This window comes from Papaver somniferum, unplaced genomic scaffold (genome assembly GCF_003573695.1).
Source record: "Papaver somniferum cultivar HN1 unplaced genomic scaffold, ASM357369v1 unplaced-scaffold_21, whole genome shotgun sequence".
Lineage (NCBI taxonomy): Eukaryota > Viridiplantae > Streptophyta > Magnoliopsida > Ranunculales > Papaveraceae > Papaver > Papaver somniferum.
In genome coordinates, this window is record NW_020631041.1 from 2,529,708 (window position 1) to 2,552,464 (window position 22,757).

Genomic DNA, 22,757 nt, shown 5'->3' on the forward strand with positions numbered 1-22,757 from the left:
ATTCTGCTATAATTCAAGTCCGGAAAAATATTTGCCTGCCTAAAACAGATCAAGGGGATAGTTCTGCAAACAAAAGTACCAGACAGAGCCAACCAGGCGGTAAATACTCCTCCTTTAGCGTCCAAAAAACAGAATCAGAAGAAGTTTCAACCAGTACAACATATATGTACTCCTGGATCAAACCAAAAAAATAAGAGAAAACCTATAGATTCATAGTAAACAAAAAAAGAAAACAGTACGTCAGATATGTATTGATGGTTAATACAAAAAAGAAAACTGAAAATCAAACCAAAAACCATAAAAATATCAGATCTACTAATGAAATAAACATAAACATGATTTTTTATTTAGATCTGAACTTGTTTCATTAAAATCCACCAATATATCATATACGTACCGATGATTAATACACAAAAGCAACTCAAAAGCATATAAAAAAAAACCAAAATGGAACTAAAATCAGCTGCATGTGAAAACCAAGTAATGAATCTATAAAAAGCTGAATCGAAACACTTTTTTTTCCAGTATTCCATATATACTTCTAGATCGAAGAAGAAGAATATCCAAAACTACAAAAATAACAAAATTAAAGCATAATTTTTTAGTATACCATATATGTACTGCTGATTCATAATCTAAAATTTAGCTGCATGTGAAAAACAAGTAGCGAATCTATGAAAAAATAGAATCGAAACACTTTAATTTGAGTATTCCGTATATGTACTTCTGGATCAAACAAGAAAAATCTCCAAAACTATAAAAAACAAAAACAAAATTAGAGCAGTATATTTCAGTACAACAAATATGTACTGTTGATTCATAGTCTAAAAATCAGCAGCACGTGAAAAACTAGAGAACATCATGAAATCGCACTACCAAAACTGGAAAAAGAAAGTGAAAACATCATGAAATCAATCAGATCTTCATGATTCAGTTGAGAATTAATCAAAAACAAAGAACTGGAGAAAAGATTACATAACATACCTGTAAAACCACGAAACATCTTCACAAACCCTAGGTCTAAACTTCATAAGCGGCTGCAGCAGAGAAGAGGAGAGCGAGCGAGAGAGAGAAAACGGATCTGAGAAGAAAATTGAGAAAATGTGGTATTTATAGTGAAGGCCATTTTGGACATTATTAAAATGCACGTAATAGGTTACACACGTGTGTATGACCTGGGCTTAAAAAATTTGGTTCATTTTTATGTTTTCTTTTAATTATGGACCTCCGGTTACTGGGCTTTAATGGGTGGACCTGCCACTAACTAAGAACACTGTAATAGTACCTATTGGTAATTCCTACGTAGCAGAACCTAAGAATTTACACACGTACCAAAAATTTAATCTTGGGCCTCTGCTTAGAATTTTTACTGGATGGACACCAGGCAGGCACAGCTCATGAAAAAAAACCTTGTGTTCGAGATTTATTTTAGGGTAAGTTTTTTCTATAAAGCACGACTTAGAGTTACCATAACTATAGCTTCTAGGCTGGTGATCATGAATGGCAAGAACGATTGTTCAGAAAGATCCAAAAATTATAATGGCGGCCATAACGTTCATCTTTCCCATGAAATCATAATTTACAATATACTCACCAGGATTTCCGATAAGGATTTGCATCGATTTAAGTGTGTGTGCAAACTGTGGAACACATCAATCAATGATCCTTTATTCACATCTTTAATTTCCAAATACAGAAATCTAAGAGGTTTCATCTCTCTTGAACGTGAATATCATGTTTGGCTGAGTGATTACAACACAACCACGTATAACTTTGTTTTCTTTGATTTTGATAAGAAGGAAGAGAAACTAATTCCTTTTCAACTACCAGAAGGTGATTCAGGTGGTTCTTTAGACGGTTCGGACATTCATATTCAACACTCTTTCAACGGTATGTTGCTTATATCTTTTGGATGTCAATATTTTGTTTATAACCTAGTTACTGCTAGCTGGTTATATATGGGCACAGTTGATAGAGGGGTGTGCATCTCTGTTGAGGCTTTTTTGGCTTATGACCCGATTACACCAAAATACAAAGTGGTTGCATATTCCGAAAGAAAGTTTCATATTCTTAGTGACACGGTTTGGAGTTATGTTTCAATGCCTAATTATTTAGAGGATTTCGAGATGGACACTTTTTGTAGACCTGTTTCTGTAAATCATTATTTGCACTGGATGTGCAGAAAAGCTAGTCCAAATAAATTAGAAGATGATTGTGGGAAACTAATTAGGCTTGATACCAGTAAGGAAAGATTATATACTATCAGACTCCCCGTAAAGGCTGTATTTTACTCACCTGATTACCGTGGTCTTGTCGAGATGGGTGGATTGTTATGGTTTTTCCAGTCCGCTTCGGATTATCATAGAGTGAGGTTATGGTACTTGAGGAAAGAAAATGGTAATTGTGGTTATAAGAATGACGAATGGATTGTGATGTGCAATATTAACTTAATGAAAGCGATTAGCTGGCAGCAGCTGAAAAGAAATGCTAGTATTAGTGCTAGATCACAAATACCAGTTTTATTGGAGCGTCAACACTGGATCAACTGTCCAATTTTATTTGTCATGGATCCAAAATGCGAAATCATGTTTACATATTTTCACTATGTAGGTAAACATATGTATGTCTGCTCATATGATATTAAGTCAAGCGAAGGGAATTTGGTTTATGCAAGGCAGACAAATAAAAATATTCACTATTGGCATGGTCACAACATTGCGTTATCACAATGATGTGGAAGAAAGCATTGGTGGTGCAAATGATATGTGGCAGCACCAGCTTAAGCTAGCGTTTCTTGTGGTTATAGAATTCCCTGTTCTCGTTCTTCTTGCGTTTAGGATTTTGTTTTTATTTTTTATTTTGATAGATTGGTTCATTTTGTTCGATGAGAAAAAAATAACAAAAGAAAGATTTTGCTAATTTTGACTAGTCAATGTTAAGATAATTAATTTACTGAATTTGATTTCAGTAGTCACCAGCTAGCATTATAAAATATTGGCTTATTTCACTGTTCTGCTTCTGTAGCTTTTGCTATCGAATATAAAACAACCGTGATCCGGTCTTTTCGATCATAAGTCATAAACCATGGTATCCCTGTGAGTTTCATTCATCTAATTAGTAATTAATTAGGTAGCTACGGTGCAGATTAGTTGCAACTTCCACGCCGCTCGGTAGCTGATCGGAACATGACATTTGCTCATGACTATCGTTTAAAAAAACTGTTCCAAAATAAGCGTTGCTCTCTAGTACAGTATAAGCAATGTTGGTTCCAGTTTCAACGTTGTCTCATCCAAAATAAGATTGCTTTATTTACCACTCCCTTTTCATTACTTCTTTTGTCAGTAAAAACTCGTGGATTCCTTTTCTTCCAAATACTCCAAAAAACAGCTACAGGAATCATGTCCCGAATAGCAGTTCTAGTTTTGTTGTGATGTAAGAAATTTATAGCGTGAAGAACAGCAACTACATTATCAGGCACGAATAAAAACCAATTTAATTTCTCAAAGACTTCCTCCCAGACTTTTCAAGCAAAAGAGCAGTAAGGTATAACATGAGAACAAGAGTCATTATCATTGCAGAATAAACAGTTTGCTGTCACATCCATACCTCTTCTAAGCAGAAAGTCTCTAGTAGGAAGCTTTTTGTGCGCAATGAGCCAGAGGAAGAAGCTAATTTTGGGAGGACATTCAAGTTTCCAGATTTTATCAAAGATGGTATCAACCACTTGAGAACTATCTTCCAAAATAAGCTCATCATATAAAGAGTTAACTCAGAACATACCAGATTTAGATAATCTTTACTACAACTCATCTCTAGTACCATTATGAAACTTGAAAGAGTTAAGGTCAGCACTAAGAAGAGAGAGCTCAAACCTGGCAACAGAATTCATTCTTGTAGGAGTATGTAAATTCCAACTAATTGTACCACCAGCCACCAAACTTAAATCAGCAACAATTGCAGATTAAACTCTAGAGATAGCATAAAGATTTGGATAGCAGATTTTTATAGGAGAGTCATAAAGCCAATTCCCATCCCAAAATCTGACATCTAAACCATTACTGACTTTGAACTTAACATTTTTTAAGAAACTGGAATTGAATTTCATGATTGCTCTCAAAACTGAGTAACCATAAGAGCATTTAGGATTTTTAGAAACCCACACAACATCACCAGAGCCATACTTTTCCTCTTTCTAATGTAATTATTTGTTATCTTGATGGATTTCTTAAGTTGAGTACTATTTGTATGGATGGATCACAGTAGTACAGGATTAAAGATGCACAACGCGACTTCAATATTGGTGCTCTTTCTTGGTTGAGCTGTGAAATTTATGCCTTCACCTTTAGAAGCTTCTCCATAGTTGCATTAGTTCTGAAGTAGATGCACAAGAATTGAGGACTTCTCATCTTTAGCAAGTCAGCTCTACCAATTATTATAAGGTCTGCTGCATACAAGTCGGTAAAGAAGAAAAAAAATCTCCTTAATTCTTGGACCGGGTTCGGCTTTCAGCAGACTATTCTTACATGGACCAGCCTTGGACCAGGTTCGGCTTTCGGCAGATTATTCTTACATGGGCCAGCAAACGTGTGGTTAGCTTTTATATTAGGTCATGCTAGGTTTGCAACCGGCCACTCCGGTGATTCTTGGGAACCAAGTTTCACTGGGCACGTAGTTTTTTTATTATAAGAAACTAGTTTTTCACCCGTGCGATGCACGGGCCTGTTTATTGCTTATAGAATATTTAATGATCTTTTTATTTAGAGAATATATTACAAAACCAAAATGTGAAAGAAATAAAATAAACAAAATTTCATAAGCTCTTATCACAATAATCTATATTATAAGCTATTGTTAAACAAAAACAAATTATTTGGTAGGGATTAAACTTCCTTTGGTTGCTTGAGTAAAACCGTAATGTTCGTATCAAGTCGAAGGTTCACACCTTTTTTGCCTATGATTTTTTTGTTGTTTTTGTATGTCTGTGTGTGCCTATGGTTTCATGTTTTAATAGTTTTAGTCTTGTACTGGTTAATCCGATAGGCTTGTCTGGCTATATTGAAGGAGTTTTCTCCTTTTCATATGGGTTTGTCAGTGGTGTTAGTAATGTTGATTTAGTTCTAGATTTACTTGTATTAGGTTTAGTAATGAAAACAAAAATAGGAGGAACTCGTTCAAGATCATCATCTTCAAGTTCATACACTGAAACAATTTTTATCACATCTCCAAAGCCGAGTCAGCCCGTCGATTCGCTTCCCTACAGACACGTAAAGACTGATTCAGATTACTGCTGCTACTTTAGACACCCTGGTCACTATTTGAGACACTTGAGACATTATGGTTACTTCTTGGTTACTGTTACAACTAAATGGGTCATTGGTTCCTTGATTGCATCAGGAAATCTAAAATTGAAAAGTTACAATTCATGTTTACATGTTCTGGTGATCATTGGGTTGGATTTTATCCAGTTATTGCCTTGTGCATTGATTCATATCCTAGATGTTTGGTCCTCTCCTATGCGAGAGAGAAGGTTTTCCGAAACAGTTTATAGCTCTGAAGAGATTGATTGGATAGGCAAGAATTGGTAGAGATATTATTACTTTTATGGTAAGAATTGGTGGAGATATTACTCCTAAATTGGATTTCATATTATATGTACTGAGGTTAGCCTCTTTTTCGACAAAAAAAAAATGTCTCTTTTTCTTTTTTCTTTGTGAAGTTCTTCAAAGTAGAGATACATATACTTTTCCTTTTGATATTGTTCTGCAAGTCTTCTCTGTTTTTCTTTTTGTGAATTTGTTGTTTTCTGTCATTTATTGTTGTTCTTTTTAATTACCGTGTTTAGGTAGTGATATTCATACCTGTATATATTACGAAGCTCTTCTAGCTTCATCGTGTTACTTTTTTGGGACTAAAGATCGCTTATATTTGGTTTCTATACACTTCTTGACACAAAAAATGGATCCAAGAAGTGCGCTTTAGGACTAAAAATATAATTTCATGACCGTCGGTGACCCCTTGTGGCACTCCCTTGGTTTCGTCCCTGTGCACCGATCTGCTTGCCGGTTATAAAATACAAAAAAATGTTAAATTATTATAATAAAAATTCAGTAAACTTCATGTCATGGTTCTGAGTGCAACATCTTCGAATCAAAACATATACTTAGAAGTACTTATTCCATCTTCATTTTAGAATCCCCTGTTTCTTAAAGTTTCAATATTCTTTAAATTTTAAGAGCTCAAACTTCTGTTTTCTTATATATTTGTATCTTTTTTGGTCCAGCTAATTATTGTCTGCCTTTTATTCATCAGAAATGTCATCAATATCACATCAAAATAATTAAATAAAATCTCGTTCAGTCTCTTGTGGTCCGCAGATATTAATTGTCCTCCGCTCCCTTCTCAATGAGCTTGTGTGCATGCAGAATTGCAGATGATCTAAAAAAAAAAGCAAGAGAGCTTGTGTACATGTAGCTAGATGGTTTAATTTCGATGCATGTCAGGTATCATACATTGAATTGGATCCTAACATTTAGTGCATAAAAAGATAAGTAATAACTCGATTTCGAGTTGCTTGAGAAGCAGTGACTTTGTCTCTAATGATGTAATTTTATGAACCGTATCAGTTATTATACATCGTTTTGTCTGTCCATCGGTGATCTGTATCTACTTCTCTTAAATTGAGTTAGCACCATGTTTCCTTTATTATTTCCATGTTATCGTTTACATATGAAGTAATTAAGAAATAAGATCTCTTTTGGTTTCATAATAATGGAGTTGTGCAAAAATCATAATTGTTAGAAAATGTTGATCAGCTGAAAAAGAAACTAAATGGAAAGGCTCCTACTGGAATAGGCTGACCAATCTCGAATTGTGCAGCCATATGGTGTGCACCGTGCATTACCATAAAGAAAAAGAAAGAGAAGAAGTTAATGATTTACCAAAACACCCAGCTAGGATCATATACTCAACTCCATATGATTTCTACCTTCATTATATCTATTCTCCACCAATTCTAATCTAAAGCAGTAAAATTGAGACCAAATAGCACACCAATTACATAAAACAGTAAAGTTTTGACCATCGATTATTCAACAACGGAGATTTTATATAAGTTAATAGTACATCAATGGAGCTACAGAGATGTTGATATAGATTTCGCAACGCCATTCTTACACTTTAATACTCAATGTTTTTGTTTGTGAAACTAATTAGAATATAATGCATCCCATGATTACCTTTTGGCATGCGCACTTTCTTTTGCAGAGATATCTTTCGCATGGATGGCACCACTCATTAGAAACCGTTAAAAGTGCGAAGGATACGCGGGATAATTCTGAGACACGAATAGCAAGTATTATGCACGTTGCGTCGCTCAAAGTATGTTTTTAATCGGATTTGAAGATTTTGTCGCTTAAATTATGATATCTTATTTAGATTCAAGACTGTTTGGTCAAAGGAACCTGGACAAACCAAAAATTATGGCTGTTGAGAGCACTTAACAGTAGCTTATGGGGCAACGTACAAAGTGATACTTTTATAGTTGTCACTGCCTACTGCATTTCGTAATTATAAAGCAATATTTTTTGCCTCTGCATTTATGACATGAGGAAACAGTATGTGGCTGGATCTTATCAGCATAATGAAATTACCTTTTCCTATGTTTCCATTGTAGGCCGTAACAGTTCCTATTGAACATAATTAATTCACTCGTTTTAAACTTATAAATTACCAAAATGCTCATTGTATGCATACCCATGAATTTAGTGAAATATAGAGTATATGAAGAACCATAATTGAAGGAGCGCTTGTTTCATTTGGATTTGGGGCCCAGCAAATTTATTTTAGAATTGCATTAAAAATCCTTACGTTTTTAGGGGCCTAACAAAAAGAATTAGGGGCCAACAATAAAACAAAATATGGTCCCAAACCTAAATTCAGTCATCCCTTATCTTTTTTTTCGTAATGGTAAAATTCCCCTTCAATAATCGGAAGTTAAACATGAATTCGGTAGTTAGCGTACATTTAGTTATTGCTAGCAGAATTATTTTAAGTTTTTATTTTATTTTTTTATTTAGGTTCACTTTTTCTAAAGAAATGATGAACATCAACCAGAATTCTAGGATTTGCAGTAGCAGGAACATAATCGGTAGATAAAAATCTATTTTACCTACCGATTATAGATGTTGTTCTTAAAAAATGATGAACATCAACCAGAATTGATGATAAAATGATTGTTATCTATCGATTATTCTTGATTCAAAAAATTCAATTTTTTAAACACAATCGGTGGATAATGAACACAATTATTACCGATTATGGTAGTACCAAAATTCGAAAATTGAATTTTGTTTTTTCAAAAACTCATTTTGAGGCCAGTATATATTCGGAAGTTTAATTAACTTAAAATGCTACTGAATACGGCAATTTTCATTTCAACATGGCATTATATAGTCAGAAGTTAAGTTCACTTACCTTACTTTCGATTGTTATAATTCCAAAATTCGAAAAATTAAGGTTTTCTTTTCAAAAACTCATTTTGGGGCCAGTATATAATCGGAAGTTTAATTAACTTAAAATACTACCGAATATGACAATTCTCATTTCGAAATGCCACTATTTAATCGAAAGAGAAGTTCACTTACCTTACTTCCGATTGTTATAATTCCAAAATTTGAAAAATTAAGCTTTTTTTCAAAAACTCATTTTGGGGTCAGTATATATTCGGAAATTAAATTTACTACTGATTATGTTAGTACCAAAATTCGAAAATTAAATATATTCGGATATTAAAGTAACATAATTTACTACCGATAGTGGTAGTACCAAAGTTTAAAATTTAAAGGATTTTGACAAAATTTCATTTTGGGGCCAATATTCATTCGGAAGTTAAATTTACTACCGATTATGGTAGTACCAAAATTCGAAAATTGAAGGATTTTGGAAAAATCTCATTTTTGGGACATTATATATTCGGAAGTTAAATCAACATATTTACTACCGACTATGGTCGAACCAAAATTCGAAAAAAAAAAAAAAAAAAAAACTTAAAATAATTCAGCTAAAATAACTAAATATACATTAACTACTGAATCCATGTTTAATTCCTGATTATTAAAAGGCAATTTTGCCATTACGATAAAAAAAGATAATGGGTGACTCAATTTAGGTTTGGATGACCGGATTTTATTTTATTGTTGGTCGCTAATTCTTTTTGATTAGCATTAGCATCAAGTAACATTAGCATCAAATAATTTAATCCATGGAAATAAGTGAACAGTCATTGCAAGCATATCCATTAATTACATCTCTGGTGCATATTACCTCTCTAGTGCATAACTTTTCCATAGCCTCCGTCAGTGGGTCATAATTGTACAACTTTCTTATCAGCTTTGGTTGGTGAAATTGTATTTCTCCGTCATTGTTTCCTGACATTTATTAGTCTTTCATGATTCTCCTCCCACAATTTATAATATAGAACCTCATCAACAGGTCAAACAATGCACTTTTAACTCCAATTTACACCTGCATAAATTGAGGCGTTCACGAAGAACTCCTCTCTCCACCTGCATAGTTTTTTTTAGTTCTAGAGTTAATGTCCTAAAGCCTAATCTTTACAATGTATCCTCCACATTAGTTGTTTTTAGAGCTATCTTTTTTAGATTGTAAGTAACTTACAATTGAATGACGCACCTTGAGTGATGACTGATTTCTCTTTAGAGTTAATTAACTACGAACCATAGTATAACTAAATTACCTCGAAGCTTAAATAGTCTGTAATTTTCGTTGTATTTAACTTCTCTTGTATATTCTGCAACATTTGCATTTTGGTGCAGAGCTTCAAAGCCACCCGTTTTCGTGCCAGTTAGAGCTTTCGTTTAGATTGTTAGAATCTTACAGTTGTATCACGCAAATTGGGTGATGATTGTTTTCTCCCAAGAATTAACTACAAACAACAATATAACAAAATTACATTGGCGCATGAGCATGGATTGTCTGAATACCAATCAATGAGAAAAATCTGACAGTGAATCTTTCATTACCAGAACCAATTGATCAAGTGCACGACTGCGAACTTCAAAAGTGCATCCTCTTGTATTCATCATTTACTTGCATTTCGTTTAATGAAATGAAATCAATTAAGGTGACTGACAAAATTATCTAATCTTGGATGGCGTATAAATATAAAACACACATCAGTCATCCATCCTGTCTATAGGACAAAACTAACAACCTTGCTATTTGGCTAGCCATTTTGGATATTCCATCTAAACTTGGTATAAGAAAACGATAAACACTCGCCACTCTCGAAAAATAAGCCATGCAAAAAAAGTTTTGGTGGCGCCCATAATTCTTAATATGTACAGATAGACTCAGTCCCTCAGAGCATACCTGGAAGGGACTCAAACCAACAATGAGAATAATAAATAATAAATTTGCTGCTAATTGCTGCTAATTAAGAAATAAGGATAGGCTATCGATACTCCATGAGAAAAAAAAAACTTTATAAATTTGACTGATAATCTAACCTGTGATCATTAAACGTTATAAACAGAGACTTACGAATATAACACAAAATCTTAAAAGCCTGTAGGGATACGATTAAGTCAAACAAAAAACCAGAAAATTAATGTAAGCACCGGTACAATAAGAGATGCAAAACTGGCATATTCATCTTTCAATTCATCGAAAACAAACAAAACAATCACGGGTAATAAAAAATAATGAGGAATTAATTCAAAGAGAGAAAAGTTTTTTACATGAGATGTTGTATTCAAAGCAAAGAAGTAGTGCCACTCAACCACAGTTTTCATAATACCTGCAAAATAGAAGACAATCACACATCAGACGAATCATCCACAAAACCGAAATCCTAAAAAAAAAAACGAATAGAAAAACAATCAACCACTCTCGGAAGAAAAAATTCGAATCGGTTAGGTTTTGCTTGCGCTCTTATATACATGGAGATAACGATAATTTTGGAATTAACATTATATTTACCAATAAAAGCTAAAATGGTTATTATGCCTCCCTATTATTAAAAAAATATTCTTGATTGGAAGTATTAATTCCATTTTTAATCTTTGGAATTTATTGTTTTTGAAATAATATAATTCAATTATATTTTATATATATTTGGATAGCCACGTAATAATCTGTTAAAAATATTAGGCATTCAGTATCTTGCACGTCTTGATATAGATCTTATTCTATTTTGCTATTTTTCTTTAATGGAAGGAATAATTTTTTTTAATGGAGGGAGTAATATTGAAATTCATTCATTATGTTTATTGCACTTTTCATCTAATGTTCTTTATTTTCTCGTTCTCGTAATTTGTTTAACGTCATGTATTATTCAATCTATATTAACAATTTTATCTTTGGACTATCATGCAGGATTAACAATCTATTTTTGTTTATCGGGAACTCTACGCCTTAAATCTCATTAGTTCTTAGTTAGAAGTTGTATAAGCGAGTTCTATTGTTATAAAAAGTGTAAATGGACATTGGATTTTTTTTATATGTAATCTTATGATTGATTTAATTTTATGATGAAATCACAATGAATATTGCATATATAATTTATTATGTTTTTGTAATTTTTTTTTTTTTTTTGGTAATGTTACGTTTTCTATATTAGTTTTGGTGATGTTTTTAAGATTTTATAAGATTTAATAATTTTAGGTAACTATATTCTGGAATGTGATTGGCGGGATGATATATTGCGGGTCAAAAGATTGTCTTCAATTTCTATTGGCCGAAATAATAAATGGTGGGACCAGAATCAACCAGAAGATCCGATCAATCTTTTCTGGTTTCGACTTGCACCATATTGATTTTGCCATGGGTAGGAATAACAAGAACGTTTCTTCTAAACGATCCAAGAATGGCGTTGAGGACCGTCCTGCTGATCTCCCTCAGGAAATCATGCTCTATAATATACTCCCAAGAGTTCCTCATAAGAGTTTGAATCGGGTTAGGTGCGTATGCAAAAAATGGTCAAACTTATTGGATGATGTTTTATTTAAATCTTCGTATTCGCATATAGAAGTACTTATATTAAAATAGTATTGATGGTAGTGCTTATAAAGAACGAGGTTTCATCTGTTGCAAAGAAGGAGGTTTATCCTTCCTTGATATTGATAAGAAGGAATGTAAGCAAATTCCTGTTCGACTACCAAAAGGAAAAATAGGTGCCGCCGGTATGAGTATTATAGACTCTTTAAATGGTGTGTTGCTTTTAGATTTTGGTTCGCCTTTGAATTTGAATGATAATCTATATGTCTACAACCCCGCTAATGGCTGCTGTGAAATTATCACACCGGTTGATAAATATTGGAGTATAAAAACAGTTTCTTATTCTCTGGCTTATGACCCGATCATATCGAAATATAAAGTGGTTGGCATTTTCACAAATATATTTGTATCCTCACTGTTGATGTAGATGGAGGAAATTCATGGGAAACTGTTCCAAAGCCTGCCCATTGCACTTTTTTATTTGGTAAATCGGTTTTCCTAAACTATGCTTTACATTGGATATGTAGTAAACATGAAAGAACTCATTATGAAGCCATGCTTAGACTTGATGCTAGTAAAGAAAAACTTTTGATAATTAAACTTCCGGTAGAGGGTTCACGTGCATCGATTCGCCTGCTCGAGATGGGAGGATTGCTATGGTTTATTCATTCTGTTCGGGGCGATAGTTTCCGACTGAAGCTATGGTTTCTGAGGGAAAACAACTGCAATGAGTACACGTGGTTTGCAAAGTGCCATATTAACTTGGCAACAAATATTAGCTCACAACAGCTTTTAAGCTTATACTGTTGGAAAGCAGAGCCAGTTGTAATTGTCACCGATCCTAAATGCAAGCTTATACGTACTTACCTTTATCGACAGTAAAAATATTGATAACAGATATGTCTACTCTTATGACATGGAGTTAAAACACTGGGATTTAATTCTTACAGGGACGGTATGTTCTGATAATATAAGAACATACGAAGGTGTTTTTAGCAAGCAAGTGTTCCACTATTGGCATGACAACAAGAACGCTTTATCGACTTCATAATCGAAACAACAAGGAAATTTCTGTGATGGTACTTGCAAATGGTAGAGAAGTGTAGTTGAAGTAGTTGATTTTATTGCTTATTGCACATTTAAGATAATTTTTTATGTTACACTCTACTGTCGAGTTATAATGGAATGACAATACTACTTAAGCATACAATATACATAAAAACTTACCCCATAATAATCTGTTTTTATATGCGTTAAGTTCCTTAAATTGTTATGGTACATAATCTGATATGAACATTATCGATCATAGTTTAAATGTTTATTATCTTTTCGCCGGGTCTCATCTGTCTCGAGCAAGTTTTCTAGTACATTAGAATGAATGTACCCTTTTTCTGTCTCTAATGTAGGTCAAGTCGCTTTAGCATCATTAGCTCTACTCAAACTATCCGAAACAACCAGTGTGTGGCCTCCTTTAAGCTTTCTAGTAACATTTATAAGATAATTTTCGCCTACAACATTGCAAAGTAGCTCACAGGGTTTGGGCCTAGTAGTATCAAGGTGTTTTTGGTAAGCAAGTGTTCCACCATTGTGCCATGGTGCTTGATTTTATTGGTAATTGCACACTTATAAGATAATTTTTTATGTTCACTCGGCTGTCGAGTTCAAATGGAATGACTATTCTACTTCCTCTTTACTCTTTATACTATAAATTTTCGTTATTTAGATGGATTTCCTAATATGGAGTCTATGGATGACTGTAATGCCGAACATGTACAGGAAGAGGAAATCTAAAAAGCGACTTAGAATCTTTAGTTTTGCAGATCAGCGCGTTATGCATTGTGCCATGAAGTCTCACATCTGCTGTAATAAACTGTCCAGTATTGCAATGTTCTTGCTCGAACCGTGATATATATGCCCTCGCTTGGACCGGGATACTACAAAATCCATCCTCTCACGAATTTGCAATGTTCTGGATCGGGATACTACAAAATCCATCCTCTCACGAACGCATAGAATGGAAACTTTGCCAACTAAAGATTAACAGAAGGCCGAAGATCACTCGAGATTTTTATTGAAGTATTTCAAAATTTATTTTCAAAGGAAGGCAGAATCTATCCTCTCTTGTACATGTATGGTTGAACACTTGCTTTGCTAATGAAAGAGTTATTTAATTATTCGTCAACTTGTAGAATCTTAATACCTAGATAGCAGAACGAATAGAAAACCAATGAAACAAGATCAGATTTTTTTTGTTGCAAATTCGACCAACTTATTAGAAGGTGGAAAATAGCTAGGTACCCTATGGGAACAAGGGACTTCTTTGTAGCTGCTCTACCTCACCAGCATTGGTATCAATTTCAGATTCTTCAAGTTGACGCAACACCTTGTCTTTTTACCATATGCTTCCCAGAACTTTGTGCAACCTTGAGTCGCTAGGTTTGTGGTTTTTTGTCTCAATTCCTTTGTAGTTTATTTCCAAAAGAATTTACGCAAAATTGGTTAAAAAGACCAAAATCAACAATTCCTGGGTGAAATGGACAGTTAGATTTTGATATTGTTTAAATGGACAAAAATGTAAAAATAGGCAGGATGTAACCAGTTTCATCGTACCCATTTTCAAATATTTTTTCTTATTTTTAATTTACACAGGATGTATCCAGTTTCATCCTTGCTATTTTCTAAATTTAAGCAAATCCTTACTAATTTTTTTTTGGCCATTTCGCCCAAACTATTTTTTACTTGTCCATTTAAACCGTGATTTAAAAATATTTGGACAAATGACCAATTTTCCGAAGAATTTAACCGTTACAGTTAGATTTGCACCCTGTTGCATTTGTCTGAAAAGCCGAAGACCAGCTATGTGATATCCAACAGTGATATTAAGCGCAACTGTGACTCTATAGCTTTGACAGCTGTGTTTTTAAATTCAAAAAAAAAAAAAAATGTAAATGTCGCAAAAAGAAAAAGGTATAAAAATTAAAATTGCGTCTGCCCGGAGTCGAACCCGGGTCTATTGCTTGGAAGGCAATTATCCTAACCGTTGGACTACAAACGCTTGTTGGCTATTTTTTCCCGAATTAAGATTTTAAATGCTTGATATCTAAAAAGCATCATACCAGCCCGTTCTGCACTTGGCAAAAGGATAGTACTGAGTTCCATTGTATTGCTGATTTCAAACAAGAGATTGATTAAAGTATTCTGCTAATCCAGATAAAATCTCCAAAAAAAGTTCTACAACCATAAACACGATTACATTCTTGTTTAAGTTGCACAACAGTTCTCAAATAGACAGTGTATGATGTTAAAACTGCTTTCTTGTTCCTCCGGGTAGTCGCTGAGCAGATGCCAAGATACTCGAGCAACTCCAAAACCTGGAAAGGGTGACAAGAGTGACAGCTTTCCTCACGCCAAAGAATCATCCACAGTCATCAATATCGTGGAGCTGTTTAAAAGAGAGAATACTCAGCGTAAGTAAATTAGTAGCTTGAGAAAGAGAGAAATATTGCACATATTAATGGAGTCCGAAGTCAGTGGCAATAAAAAAACAAGCTGAGCCAGAGAAAAGAGGAGACTCTTTGGATCGGATCACTGAGCCTAAAAAGAATAAATAACTTCATTTTTATCATCTATGAAGCTGAACCAAAACTATTTACTGTTATTATGGTAATTGGATGATATAAACATGAATGAGTTTGAAGTAAAGAGATCGAAAACATAGATTATGACAGCCTCCTAGCATTACCTCCACCAAGGGTTGCTTCAGGTAGTCGCTCGATCGAGTACTTATGGTTCGTGATGTACATGATTGGAACTCCAGGAACCTGCTCCCAAAAATCAAGCAAATTTATGCATCAGAATCAAAAGAAGAAAAATGATACTTGAAATCTAATCTTAAAGCTTTCAGTTATCTCAAATAAAATGAAGAAACAAGAAGGGAAGCATAATTTCCGGGAACTAAAAAATGTGTCCCTATACCTTGCGGATTCTTCGCTTCAAATCTCTATCACATGTTGCAACGATATAGCACTTGTGCTGCATCCAGAAAAAGCAAGGTTCGTACAAACAGAAATGAAATACGAAGAGGAAAACATAACTAAACGGTTGAAAGACAAAACTGATTTATATTGAATCATACATATTGACCCAAGAGTAAAACTGTAATACCACCATGAATCAGCAAGCTTATGAATTACCAGGTCCTGGTGTGGGTTCTTACCTGGGTAATTCTATCAACGAGACAATCATCAGCATAAGTTCCTTTGTGAGTACATGGGAGTCTCTCAAACCGAGGATCCTTCGCAATCCTATCACAAAATAAATTCCATTTCACACACAGCTAACTTAAGAACAATCTCCACTTAACATCCTAGCTCACTTGAAAGCAATGGAACTTCTCAAATAAACATCCAACCTCAAGGCTACTCGGTATTTCTGACCCAATTTCTCAAGCTCTGCCATGACGCAATCCGTAATGCAAGGAGTACCTTGTTACCAAATGGAAATGGAAACAAACAAATGAGTCGATATAAAATAAACGAGCATATCAAACAATTCAGACACAATAAATATGGCAGAGTACCATTAAACTGAGAATGAGACTTTGAAGTAACACAATCGAAATATGCTTAAAGAAAACTTTCTGCTTTTACGATACAGATATTATTGGTGAGAATTATTATCAACTATGCACAGTTTTGTTAATTAAATTTTCGTTCTTGGATGATAACCTTGATCAGCTTTAAAACATTGGCCATTGCATACAGTAAACGTGATAGACAAGAGTGCCTATGATAACTGTGGGTCAGCTGCAAAAGTGCATACAGTGGTGGAAGTAGGACAGATCCTTTAGTAGCCGAACCATGTGCCTTCTTATGCCCAGAAGGCAATTATTGTGCTGGTGGAATGAAATTATCGGTCAAAGTCGGCGCCGCAGATACCCCAACAAATCCTACCACTCCTGCAACACCTCCAGCTCCTACTACTCCTACCACTCACACCACTCCTACAACACCACTACTACTCCTATTACTCCTGCAACACCCACTGCCGAAACTCCAACCTCGAAACCTAGCGCCCCAAGCAGAACTAGGGCAGCAATATCCGCAACAACATGAATTTCATTGAGATCGGAGGTTCCCTTTTGTTGACTCCTTTGTTTGCATTTTTGGGCTAGCTAGGAAACAGGCAGTGCTGTGATTATGAATATGAATTACAGTCATGTTTGTTTTGTGGATCCTTATTAATTATTATGTAGGTAATTTATGCTATTTGTGATCGATTGTAGTAGCTACATATTCGGTGGAGAATTTTATTATTTGTAGGATCTTTTGGGTTCCTCCATCTGTGTTCTATAAACAATCCCCTGCTGGAACTAATTAAAATTGAAACTAAAAGAAAGCAAGACAATAAGATGCATCAGATATGTGCAAAAAGACTTAAGAGGGAGAAAAATAAAATGTAAGCAACCAAGAAACTTCTTTGTTTTAACAAGCAAAAAAACATTTGGCTGGAAACTGTAATGCTAAAGAAGTTTCGAGCAAATTGCTGGCCTTGGAATTGCATACCAAACATATCAGACACAATAAACATGACAGAGTACCATTCAAATATATGGAGCAAAAGAAGAACACTCACATTTTGCATACAAGCAATCCATCATCGCCTTTTCCAAATCCAACTACACAAAATGCAAGTGATACAAAGAACATTAGTTGAGGTTATCTCTATAAACGACAACACGCAAAAAAGTTAATAGCTCAATCCAATCAATTAAACCCGGGGTTTTCAAAACAAAATTACCTTGTTCTGAATAGAGAAATTGATAAAATTGGTATCAACCAAAACTCTATAAGGAGGACCCAGAGCACTATTATGTTTAAAGAACAAAGCTGATGATACTTGAGGCCTGCATATTAAAATTTACCAAATTTAAACTAAACCCATCACAGAAAAACAAAAAATTGATTAATTGATTGAATCGAGTAAAAGAAACAAGAAGAACTTACACGTTTCTGGGTAATTTTTCCTTCTCAAGATCTTTCTTTCTAGGGTTTAGAATGTCCTCTTTTGTCCTGTATTAGAACAACAAAAATCAGATTTTTTTTATTTTTGTTTTACTTTTTTGTGATAATCAAACTGAAAGGGAACAAATAAAAGGAGAAGATGTTTTATGAAGCTTACTTTTTGATCATTTTAGAGCTGATTAATCTCTTCATGACTGCAAATTTAGGTGATTTCTTCGCCTTCCCCATACTGCTGAACCTTAATCCCTAAAACAAATTGGGAGAATTTAGTTGGTTTTCTTAGATTACTGAAATTCGTTCTGTATCATTCGAAGAAACAGCTCTAAAACCCTAATTATTAAACAGAGCGAGTGAAGAAGAAGAAAGAAGTGGCTACAATAGAGAGAAACAAAAAGAGGAAGTCTATTTTAGACCTAAACCGACTCAAACCGCTCTCCTTTGTGAAAAGATTTCAAAAGATAGCAGCACGTGTACATCGTATCTAACTCGGGATATGTATATCTGAGTCGGCCCATGACTCAGGTCGAGTCATGTCAAATACATTTGTTTTTAGTTTTAGTCTGATCTGACAAGCTATCTAACGTAGACGTACATTTTGTTTGTTTTTTCCTGATTCATCTGAGTCGTTCGAGTGCGACCCATCTAGATCTGATTGATATCATATGACTTATCTGAATCTGATTCGATGTGTATGCTTTCTTTGAGTCATACTCATGTGTTTCAAAAATATGAGAGGCAGTGGCTTGGTTCTTTGAGTCAGGAGCATTTATCTGGGAGTTACGTCTGAATCAGATCCGACTCAGAATCAAAAACACACATGTGATATCTGACTCGAGCCGATTTACGGACCGAGTCATATTCAGACTCCGAGTCAACAAATAACAAACACACTCTTAGTATATAATTGGGATTCGTTTGAGTCATTGAATAAAATGTCCTTGACTCATGCACGGCACCAAGCGACTGAGCTAAATATTTAGAGACATCCCAATGACATAGGATCATCGAATGAAGGGTCAAGGGTTGGACATGGTTCGGTTTTCAACCCAGACCAAGCCTAATCCAAACCGACTAAAAACCCAGAAGATCAGATACTCAAAAATCCAGAAACCGAGACTTTAATGGATGACTAAATAAACAAGCCATGAACAAACAAAGAGTAACTTATACTAAACATGCATTAGCTTAATCTAAACATAATTCGTTGAGCAAACTATAAAAAGTCAGACATAATGTAGTGTATTTTCCTCACTATTGTCTCAAAATTTACTTTCCCCATTCACATCGAGTTTTAATAGTTTGTCCTTGAAACGAACAAAATTAGAAATATTGATCAACACTGTTTAGCAATTAATCTTTGAGACGAACACAATTCAAAACCACAGCTAACTACGGGCACCACAAACAACAGGTCCGTTGTATTTAAATTGACATACATTTTGAGGAAGACATCAATCTATTTTACTGAGAAAGCCATCATTTTAGTACTCCCTAGTGCCCAACTCGTTATCAATTGATTGGACATGATTGAGTAGGTGACATTTTATTCATTTAGTACGAACCATCAACATATCTAGCCAGACATTACCAAAACAACAAAAAGAAATAGGAAGAGCTAGCCAGGAAAACAGTCTAACACATCAATGAAACACATGCTATGTTGAAAAAGCTTCTGTGAATTCAGCATCATTTTCCATGGCTTGAAGAACCTCAGTTGGAAGGAGAATTTCAATGTCAATACTTCCTTCATCTGGTCCTGGACTCACACTAGTTATTCCACTAGATTTGCCATTTCTACCAGTTCTTATGGCAATGGGGCGTCCCCACCCGAAATCATTTCCATACATATCGAATCTCTGGGAATTCCTTGCTACTAAATTTTTGTTCGCGACACCACCAAAAGTTAGGATAAAAGGTTTTTGTATCCACGATTTGATAGAACTCTTAATTTTTTCATCACAATGGGATTTAACGACTTCATTCAATAACGAAGCTAGGAACCCAGATCCCCTTGTAAGCACCTCATCGTCCTTTGCCATTACCATTCCAAAGGTTATTGAATTGCCAAAGTACGTTTCTGACAAGGGTGGAATGAACTTAGTTCTGTTACTCATCATTAATCCAAACAAAGTTTCTTCATTTTCATTATAGTCGACATTTAAGCTTCTTCTAGCGCGTGTTACTGCTATCCAAACATGGGCTAATACAGCTTGTAGTGAAGAGATTAGCATGCCTGCTTTTGTTTCCGATACCATCTCCGAGTTGACAGTCGCCTTCAGCTTTGCAATACTTGTTTTAGTGAAATGAAAGCATCTCTCTGCACAATTATGTAAGGGTAAATTTATAGGGTCACTTGTTGTGGGGTTCTTTATTGCCAAAAGTTTTTCCGCGAAAGAAGATGGAAGCCGGAGAGGGCAATCTCTGTCACTCATAAACCAACGTTCAAAAACTGGAGGACGATCTGGAGTATGAATACCGGATAATCTACAGATTTCAGACCATGAATTAAGGAATTGCCAAAATGAAGTACCATCACAGACCGAATGGTTTGCGCTGCACCCTATAAATATGCCATCGAGTAATTCGGTAACTTGAATAGAAAGCAAAGGTTGTGAGTGACCCTCGTGGTTCAATACACCATTGAGGGGAAACAATAGATCGATGATGCTTTGAGGAACATAAGCTGGAGAAAGGATGTCATCCACGGATATCTCTGCGGTGGCATGGATAAACTCTGCACCCTCAGAGTTGCAGTTGATATAGACGGAGATCGTTCCATCATCTTCATGTTTTTGGAAATCAAGACGACCAGCTAAAGGAAAGAAATGATCAAGGTTATGCGACAGAGAGGTTTTAAGATGAGCTATCATGTTGTCGAATTTCTTCAGTAGTGGTTGTTTTGTGAAAACAAAACCACTTTGTATATATTCATATCCTAGAGGTTTCAGATCCCATGGACTTAAATCAATCCTTTTATGAATTATGTAACTTGCTGGTCGGACCTTGGTTACGGAGACACGGCGAACTTCTTTGACAGCACTCATTTTTTTTTTATCTCTAAATTCTCAAGTATTCTGTGGTAGCTAACTATATATGATTGCTTTCATACTAGAAAACCTCTATCATATGAATCTTATATAACGTCTAAATTCTGAAATGTATGGCCATGTCTTGTGTTGCCATTAATTCATTTAATTACAAACCCATCTAACTTTTTTGGTAGCCACAAAATTGGAAGATGTTATTAATCCTCACCTCTGCTCTGTACCAAGCGGTCCAAGCCTGCCTACCACCCTTTCATTTCAAAATTGTTGCCATGACTTGTCAGTCCACGTATCCTTGCAGGTAAGTAAGTAAGATAGGGGATCAACGTGGGAGGGAGAACATATTTAATGCACGTATTAGGGAACGCCTCTAAAATTATAAAATTCTTTGTTCTGTATATCTGTACGTATCATCATACATTGATACTATAAGGGTGTAAGATAGAACGCCTGCACACACTTGTGCAGCTGGCTAGTTAGAGTACATAGTCATGCAAATTTCAATCAGCTATTCTTTTGTAAGTGAAAAAATCTTTATAATATTTTAGAATTTCGCACATACCAAGTTAGTAGTGCACATTTTTTTTTCCCTTGGATCCATAGAGAATTTCGCACATACCAACTTAGATTCATTCTTAATAAACTTGCAATTTTATATGACTTGCAGCAATTTGTTCACATCAAATAGAACGAAACAGAAAGTGGAGGAGGCTTAAGACCTGACCACCAAAGCAAAAGAAGAAAAAGCTAGGAAAAGCAAACAAAACAAAAGAAAAAAACTCGAAACGAAATCTGAATGTAGAGGTTACATCTTGTTAGCGCATGAATACTACTAGGTGGATGTTTTTTATTGTTTTGATCAGACAGTTGGGGTTAAAGGGACCCCAACTAGGTGGATGTTAGTGAAAAGGAAATGGTACCTAGTAGGCTAGTACACCACCAATTTATCTGTTTTGAAACCCATACACAAAACCTTGAACAATCTTTAATCAACATCAAACTCAACATGGATAAACTGAAGACAATCTTAACATACAATCCAATTCAACAAGAACAAGTTGATCTTGGAACATCTTTCAATCAAGATAGTAATAGCTTGCTTATATCCCTATTATATATATAAGCAAAAAAAACATATACATCACGAAAACCCAAAACTGAACGAAATCTTACCCTGTTGGATCAAAAAAATAAACAACTAACTGTATGGTAAACTAATCACCCATGATGAAGTAAGGAGTTGCTATTGAATGCGCAGGTTCGATAATCTTGTATCCTGGAGATGATTTCTATCTATGTCGTCTATATTTACTGGACAGTAAAAAAAAATCCTATAAATGGATAAAGAATTTGGTGCTCGATATGTACCTGCATTCTAGCCACCTTTTCCAGTGTTATTGGCCGACCGAGAATAAATCTCTAAGCCGTCGGTCAGATTTTACTGCCACTTTTTGTGCATAGTAAATCTAACGACTTAGAATTGCGTGCTCGTGGGAATGTGATAGCACTGCGTTCTCACGTGAATGTGATTGCACTGGTCGAATCATTTTTCATCTGGACCAATTTGTTCACGGATCCAAACAATTTTTCATTCAATGAAGATTAGGGTTTCCACGTACGTGTGAGTGAGTGTATGTATGCGAGCATCAAAAAGGTGTTCATTATCGATTTCTTG

At 34.8% G+C, this 22,757-nt stretch overlaps 2 protein-coding genes and 1 non-coding gene across 3 annotated transcripts; all 3 read right to left on the reverse strand.

Annotated features, from left to right (window-relative positions):
* Nucleotides 1-14,998: 14,998 nt before the first annotated feature.
* Nucleotides 14,999-15,070, reverse strand: TRNAG-UCC. The gene has a single exon. It is a non-coding gene; the product is annotated as a tRNA-Gly (tRNA).
* A 129-nt stretch (nucleotides 15,071-15,199) lies between these two features.
* Nucleotides 15,200-18,451, reverse strand: LOC113339376 (rRNA-processing protein FCF1 homolog). The gene is made up of 9 exons (XM_026584663.1): nucleotides 18,196-18,451; nucleotides 18,021-18,086; nucleotides 17,815-17,920; nucleotides 17,650-17,692; nucleotides 16,427-16,499; nucleotides 16,232-16,319; nucleotides 15,991-16,047; nucleotides 15,758-15,836; nucleotides 15,200-15,457 (listed from the first exon to the last, which is right to left on the reverse strand). The coding sequence occupies exons 1-9, from the start codon at nucleotides 18,264-18,266 to the stop codon at nucleotides 15,444-15,446; spliced, it is 597 nt and encodes a 198-aa protein (XP_026440448.1). The 5' UTR covers nucleotides 18,267-18,451; the 3' UTR covers nucleotides 15,200-15,443.
* A 927-nt stretch (nucleotides 18,452-19,378) lies between these two features.
* Nucleotides 19,379-21,100, reverse strand: LOC113340355 (protein ENHANCED PSEUDOMONAS SUSCEPTIBILTY 1-like). Its single transcript, XM_026585563.1, has one exon. The coding sequence runs from the start codon at nucleotides 21,080-21,082 to the stop codon at nucleotides 19,694-19,696; it is 1,389 nt and encodes a 462-aa protein (XP_026441348.1). The 5' UTR covers nucleotides 21,083-21,100; the 3' UTR covers nucleotides 19,379-19,693.
* Nucleotides 21,101-22,757: the final 1,657 nt, after the last annotated feature.